Source organism: Schistocerca serialis, chromosome 1 (genome assembly GCF_023864345.2).
Source record: "Schistocerca serialis cubense isolate TAMUIC-IGC-003099 chromosome 1, iqSchSeri2.2, whole genome shotgun sequence".
Classification (NCBI taxonomy): domain Eukaryota; kingdom Metazoa; phylum Arthropoda; class Insecta; order Orthoptera; family Acrididae; genus Schistocerca; species Schistocerca serialis.
Window position 1 is genome coordinate 809,068,697 of NC_064638.1, and position 8,358 is coordinate 809,077,054.

The window sequence follows — 8,358 nt, forward strand, 5'->3', positions numbered from 1 at the left end:
GTTCTAAGTATCATTCTACACCATAGATTGTAGTGATGTGGAATGAGTCATTTTACATTTACACTGAAAATTAATTTGTACAAATGATTACATTTCGAAAATTTCTAAGTTTATATATATATATATATATATATATATATATATATATATATATATATATATATATATTACAAAAAGATAACAGTTAGTAATTTCTACCCACCACCTTTTACACATTACAGTAATATAAATTCTTCTATGGAATAGAAGCAATTGTCAAAGAGAAACTTTCTCAACTTGTTTTCAGATTTTATTTCCTGTATCTAAATTTGTATTTCCTGTACTTATTGTTCTGTGATATACTTAACAGTTACCTGCACTACTAAAAATCAAGATCTACTGATAAAATATTGTGCATAAAATGTAAACAACAATTCCATTATTTGAGTTTCTCCTCTTCCAAGTCTGGTTTATTCTTGTTGAGAAATCTTCATTTAGCACCTAATTATCAGAAACCAATGCAAAATTACAGGGAAATAAAAGGGAGGGTGGCCTGCTTATGGCACAATGATTATTAGGTCACTGTATGTACATCATCTTGTTGACCATTGCCACAAACCAGTTTCACAGTACATACCCAACTAATGTGCAAGGATAACATTAAAGGCAACTTCCCTGACCAAATGCTTTCTTTCAAGTAGATGATAAACCTAAATAACATGACAAAACATGGCATAAATCATAATGAAAGAGTTAAAACCATTTGGGTTTATTAGCAACATTTTGGAATGTATACAATATCAGACAGCATAACTGCATGACTAACCATTACAATTACACAAATCTTTCCTTTATCTTCAGAGTTATAGCTTAGTATATATTTTATTAATGTTTCTCAAAAATGTTCAGATGACCCTTGCTGAGAATATTGATGACTGTTTGATTAAAGCATCAAGTTTAGTTTTAAATAATTCACTTTTGATTGGTTTCTTTAGATCACAAACAGGATTCTTTACAACATACTCAACATACACTTGACTATATATCTGCTGCAGCAACTCCCGAACATTCTGTGCAGCAACATCGGTGTTCAGAACAAACTTTAGGCCAGATGGAGTTTCAAAATAATGCAATGCATATTTACTGGTTTTGTAATACAGAAAACCTTCCTTAACATCAAAGGGAGATATTTTGCTGACAAATGATTTAAGTGAGAACAACAGTCCATAGGTGAGCTTTGCTTCCTGGAGACAAAAGGAAAAAAGATTCATATATTTTCAGGCACTAAACTTGCTATGAAATATGGTTTTACATAATTTCTACTTACACTACTCAATCTTTTAGTCTGGTTTATGTTGGCTGTCAATGTACAGTGGAATTTTTTAAAAAATCATGTTTCATCAGCATTACAAGTTACATTTCTAAGATAATTTATATAATGGTAGTAAGCGCTCTTAGGAATACAACAATAAATACACTACTGGCCATTAAATTGCTACACCATGAAGATGACGTGCCACAGACTCGAAATTTAACCGACAGGAAGAAGATGCTGTGATATGCAAATGATTAGCTTCTCAGAGCATTCACACAAGGTTGGCACTGGTGGCGACACCTACAACGTGCTGACATGAGGAAAGTTTCCAACCGATTTCTCATACACAAACAGCAGTTGACTGGCGTTGCCTGATGAAACGTTGTTGTGATGCCTCGTGTAAGAAGTAGAAATGCGTACCATCACGTTTCCGACTTTGATAAAGGTCGGATTGTAGCCTATCGCGATTGCAATTTATCGTATCGCAACATTGCTGCTCGCGTTGATCAAGATCCAATGACTGTTAGCAGAATATGGAATCGGTGGGGTCAGGAGGGTAATACGGAACGTTGTGCTGGATCCCAACGGCCTCATATCACTAGCAGTTGAGATGACAGGCATCTTATCCGCATGGCTGTAACGGATCGTGCAGCCATGTCTCGATCCCTGAGTCAACAGATGGGGACGTTTGCAAGAGTGTCAACAGATGGGGACATTTGCAAGACAACAACCATCTGCACGAACAGTTCGACAACGTTTGCAGCAGCATGGACTATCAGCTCGGAGATCATGGCTGCGGTTACCCTTGACACTGCATCACAGACAGCAGTGCCAGCGATGGTGTACTCAACCTGGCTGCATGAATGGCAAAACGTCATTTTTTCGGATGAATCCAGGTTCTGTTTACAGCATCATGATGGTTGCATCCGTGTTTGGCGACATCACGGTGAATGCACATTGGAAGCGTGTATTCATCATTGCCATACTGGCGTATTACCCGGCGTGATGGTACGGGGTGCCATTGGTTACATGTCTCTGTCACCTCTTGTTCGCATTGACGGTACTTTGAACAGTGGACGTTACATTTCAGATGTGTTACGACCCGTGGCTCTAAACTTCATTCAATCCCTGCGAAACCATACATTCCAGCAGGATAATGCACGACTGCATGTTGCAGGTCCTGTACGGGCCTTTCTGGGTACAGAAAATGTTCGACTGCTGCCCTGGCCAGCACATTCTCCAGATCTCTCACCAATTGAAAATGTCAGGTCTTGAGGCTGCAAGGGCAGCTGTACCTGTACACACCATCCAAGCTCTGTTTGACTCAATGCCCAGGCGTACCAAGGCCGTTATTACGGCCAGAGGTGGTTGTTCTGGGTACTGATTTCTCAGGATCTATGCACCCACACTGCGTGAAAATGGAATCACGTCAGTTCTAGTATAATATATTTGTCCAATGAATACCCGTTTATCATCTGCATTTCTTCTTGGTATAGCAATTTTAATGGCCTGTAGTGTAGCAATGGACAGCCCCACACCTGCTGTTGCTGGATATGAAATATGAGAGAGAGAGAGAGAGAGAGAGAGAGAGAGAGAGAGAGAGAGAGAGAGAGAGAGAGAGAGACTAGTTTCCAGAACTTTTTCAGGGAGGAAAGATGGATTTGTTGGTAAGGAGTAAAGAGGAGAAATGGGCCACTCAGATGCCACTCAGATTCTAAGTAAAGAGTGACCCCACAACATTTGAGTCAACTGAATATTCTGTTTGACAAAATGTGACATTTGCCATGCAACACAGTGAGATAATAATAGAAACACATAAAAATGTAAATCACTGCATCTGTTACAATAAATGCACAGTTTTTTAAGTACAAAGCTGACAGAAGTCTTTTTGAAATACCCCTGAGTATTTTTATCTTAGCAAAATTCTAGCTACTTTTAAAACCGCTACTAGGCAGAAACATAATTACTATGACACACTGGGCAGACTGCTTTCCTCAGCCTGCTTACTTTTGAAAACTCCAGTATCCCCTATAGACACCAGTACCCTTACTGGCATTGAGGCAATGGACACCCACTAAGGCACTAGCAAGGAAATAGAAATATCAGAAAGCAGATAAGCAAGAAGAAAAAGGAGGAGGAGGAGGAGGTGAGGGTGGAGGGGCAATGTGCACTCTGCACTGAAATGCACAGCCTGGATATTTTCTTTCTTATTCTGAATCAACTAGCTCATTTATTATTTACATGTGCTGATACAATGCAGAAAACTAAATTTGAATTTGCTGAAGGGTATCTGGAATTGTTTAAATCATTCAGCTTCCAGTATGTATTTACTATATTGTGTGCTGGTCACTGAAAAAGACTGTAACACATTAAGTCTCTCCCAAGGTGACTTGTTATATTCCTTCATGAAAATTCAGTCTTGCATTATGTACAATGAATCTATCTGCTTGAAATGCCCTGGAGCAACACATAGGACAGATAGATAGGCTGTCCCTATTTTCATTCCATCAGGACATATTACAGCAATATTAGTTTTCAAAATACAATATACACACAAAAAACATGTAGATATGAAAAACATTTTGTTGGTTATCATGTCCAAAATCACTAGTTACTTGAGAATCCAGTGTGACAGTCTACTGTATTTATGATTTCATTGTCTGCCTGACTTGGCTCCACAAGACTGTATCTTCTCCAAAGTAAGTCTGCCATGTTTAATGAAATCACAATCACAGATAGGACAAGATAGTTATTAAAGGCATGCAACTGGCCTACAAAAAGAGACAAAATTACAAAGTTCGTTGCAGTATAAGGTAGAAGTTGATGTGTCAGTGTCAGCTGTTTGTAGGGAAGGACAGACACTAGGTTAAATTTAAGGACCCATTGATAGTGACATATTACAAAAATACATTAGCTTAGTTTAAGAACACTATAGGATGGAATTGACCATGGTCTTTTGGGTGAACTATACTGGCATTCACCTCATCTGGTATGGGAAAATTACAAGAAATGTAACTCAAAATGGCTATGTGGAAGTTTGAAAATTACTCCAGTGTTTTATCTCTGCAATACTTCACTCAACCTAGTTTACCAATAGCTCAAAACACACCAGAAGCCAAATGTATCCCTTTGTGATGCACTTAATATAATGCATTCAACAGAGGTCAAATCAAGATTAAGTGATTACCTCACATCTAACAAACATAATAAATCACCTCTCTGAAATTAATAAAGAAAAGCACTTCATACTGCAAGATGCTTTACATGGGAGGAAAATCAACAAATATGGACAAATCTTGAAAACATAAAAACTTAACTTGTCTACCAAAGAATGCTTACTAGTAATGTGAGGGAGAATGAAGCCACGATCTCAAACAATGAGTGTCATTAGGTCAAGTGAATTTTCCGAAGAGTCAGTGTCAATGAAGGTGAGACTAGTAAACAAAATGGACTGCCTGGTATCCTGTAGGAGGCTGGCAATAAAATCAGACAACTGGACATTCATGTGGATGCCTATAACAATTTGTAACTGAAGTCGTGCATGTTTCAGCACTGTAAATACAGGTCCTAAATATTCAGGCGTGTAACTAGCAAAATTTTGTCCTACGAGATATTCCAGATAATTCTTACAGATTATTTAACAAAAAAAAAGCTCTATAGTGCAAAGGAGTTTGTGTGTAGCCAATGAAGAATGTTTTTCCCACCTATGGATACATACTGTTAACACGTGAATATGTTTATGCACCATACGATTATGCATCTAACATTACTTTCATATTTTCCAATTTGACGTTTTGTATTGTAATATCTAGGCAAAATATATTAAGACATTAGATTAAGTTGACGTATCGTATATTATACGTATACGCTCCCTATATAATGTAATCAAGGAGGAGGAAATAAAATTCACTGTTTGACACACCCTCGATGTGATTAAAACGGCGAAAAAATAAATTTCATAGTGTCAAAGGACACGATGTTTATATGAATGTAGAGAATTAATAACCAATACGACGCTCAAGTTTATGAGGGGAACAAAAGCATTTTATAGTACACAGCAGTTTATGTGTAGACAATGAGGAATCTTTTTTCTCTCGAGGAAAATACTAATCGCCGCGGATGCAAATTTCCTCACCTCTTCCCGAGTTATTCCTGATTGTTTCAAACGATTCCATTCGGCATAATAAAGAAGTGTTCCATGTCTGTCAAATATGTATATATTATGAATCGTCATTTCCAGCTTTTACAAAGGCGTTTCAGAATCTCATTGCAAAACTACACAGACGACATCATGTTTATTAACAACCAGAGATAGTATTGTGTACACAGGCAGCGCGTTGTACGCCTCTGGCGTGTAGAGGCTACTCAAAGTCGTCTTTGCCTAGAAAGTAGAAAACTGTGTAGTTCTTTGGTGGAGTCGCTATATTGTAAGAATTTGTAACGGAGCAGTAGTACTTCTTGTTCTTCTGCTTGTGAGTTTAAGGTTTTTTTTTAACAAACGTGGGCAGAGTTGTGTTGCATACTGTTGTAAAAAAGGAAAAATGTTTTTAACGTTCAATGTAGTATACCTTGGTATTTTCATGAAGTATGTTTTGTGTATATAGGATCTCCTTGAAGTTCGTTTTTGTAGTATAGTGCCAAATCTGTATCCTAAAGAAATATACCGTTTTAAATGAAACTGTTTTGTTCAGACTTAATAATTTACAGCAGGTTATGGGCCCCGGCTACGTGAAATTGAACAAAATATTTTTTTTTTCAAGTTTGATTCAATTCAGTGTGTGCTGGTAGAAGCTATCTGCTATTGAATCGAGCTGTACGGTAAGAATATTGCTACAAACGGAGACTATAAAGTAATAGCGATAAACTCGAAGGGCCTCAAGATTGGGCAAAATGGAAATGGCATATCTCTATGGTACTCCGTTCATATGAACTGGAAGACGTTATTATCGGTACGCTCGAACCCGCGGTGCTGCCTCAGGAACCAACAAGTGAATAGAAGGCAGAATGGCAAATGAATGACGCGAAAGCGGCAAGTTTGATAGCAAGTGCGCTAAGCAAACTAGTAGCTGAACTTGTATTGACGTGCAGAAACGCTAAAGAAATATGGGACAAACTACATGCGAGATTTGAACGTAGTAGCACGTAACGCTTGAACATTTTAATTGAAACATTCTTCCATGTCAATCGTGACGAAGCAGAAAATATTAGCTCACATGTTGCTAAACTACAAAAGTTATTTGTAGATTTAAATGATGAATTAACAAAACATAAAGAGAATACATTGTCTGAAAGAATATTAAATGGTCAAATTTCATCTACGCTGGGAAGGGAATATGATAATTTTAAAGATCTCTGGGACACAATACCGGCTGAAAACCAGAATCTGAACTTACTTATTGAAAAACATTGTGCTATTGAACTGCGTGAACAAAGTACAACAGATGTGACTGCATTGGTTGCGTATAACTCACGAAAAAAGATGTCAAAAGAGCGAGCAAAACAAAAGTTTCCGTGTAACAAATGTAAACAACTAGGACACTGGGCAGCGGAGTGTCCACAGAACCCTTGTGACTGCAATAACGAGCGGCAGGGAGAAAAGGTAAGTGAAAACGCTGTGTTTACTTCGTGTGCCGTGGGTGCATCTACTGTAAATTATATTGAAGTAAATAAATGGTATTGTGATAGTGGTGCTACGAAGCATATCACCCCGAAAAAACAATACTTCGTCTTGTATAGCGAATTTGATGTTTCCTGAAGTGGTTTCATTAGGAAGACAAGGTACTAACATGCATGCACTTGGTAACAGCACAGTTTACATCGAAATAAGACGAAACAATGAATGGTATAGGGCCGTGTTGGAAAATGTATGTGCCCGATGCAAGCACTCATTGTTCTCTGCCAGAGCAGCTGCACGTAACAACTACAGTATAACATTAGATTATAAAGGTGTTATGATTAAAAAAAAAATCAGCGGTGACATCGTCATGACAGGCTATGTGGAAAATGGTCTGTACGTGTTGAATATGCGTGTTGTCAGACCAGAAAACAGTGATCAAGTAAATATAGCGACATCTGAAACACTGCTAAAGTACCATGAAAGATTCGGTCATCAAAATAAGCAACACATCAAGAACATTTTGAAGATACTTAACATCAGTGTAGAAGGTTGTAATGATGAATTTTGTGACGGTTGGGCATTAGGAAAGACGCATAGAATACCATTCAAACGACGAACAAACCGCTCCACAATTACTGGCGAATTAATTCACGCAGATGTCAATGGTCCAATGAGTAAAGAGTCGTTTGGAGGTGCTCGATATTATGTATGTTTTAAAGACGATTTCAGTAAATTTCGTCGAATTTTCTTTCTGAAGCACAAACATGAAGTGTAAGATATGCTTAAGCAGTTTTTAAATGAAGCACAAACCAGAGGACATGTTGTTAAACAATTTCGATGTGATGGAGGCAAGGAATTTAACGACAACATGATTAAGAAATTACTCACGGATAAAGGAATAGAATTACTGATTTCTCCACCGTATACTCCTGAACAAAACGGTGTGGCCGATCGTGAAAGCAGAACAATTGTTGAAGCCATACATTCGATGCTAAACACAAGTAAGCTACCAAGAGGACTGTGGGCAGAAGCATGCAATACAGCAGTCTATATTTTAAATCGTACTGGAAGGTCTTCGGTTCCAGACAAATTTCCATATGAGCTGTGGTACAATCGATCAGTGGGAAAACTTGATCATCTCAGAATTTTTGGCACAGGTTGTTATGTTCATATAAGCAAACAATTCCGTTCAAAATTTGATGACAAGGCTGTTTTTGGACAGCTCGTTGGGTATGTCAATGACAAAGATGGATTTAGGGTCTGGGTTCCTTCCAAAAGGAAAGTTGTCTTGAGTCATGATATAAAATTTAAACCAGAGTGTGTAGCTCCCACAGTGATCACATTACCTTAGACATTCCTTGGCAGTCTGCTTCTGGGGGACATCAAAGTGAAGAAAACTTTAACAGACTTGAATCTGGAGGAAGTCAGGAATCAGATGGCAATAACA

At 37.9% G+C, this 8,358-nt stretch overlaps 1 protein-coding gene across 1 annotated transcript; it reads right to left on the minus strand.

Moving 5' to 3' along the window:
* Positions 1 to 724: 724 nt before the first annotated feature.
* LOC126484131 (trafficking protein particle complex subunit 1) lies at positions 725 to 5,632 on the minus strand. Its single transcript, XM_050107516.1, has 2 exons — positions 5,430 to 5,632; positions 725 to 1,223 (listed from the first exon to the last, which is right to left on the minus strand). The coding sequence occupies exons 1-2, from the start codon at positions 5,526 to 5,528 to the stop codon at positions 885 to 887; spliced, it is 438 nt and encodes a 145-aa protein (XP_049963473.1). The 5' UTR covers positions 5,529 to 5,632; the 3' UTR covers positions 725 to 884.
* Between the last annotated feature and the right edge of the window lie 2,726 nt (positions 5,633 to 8,358).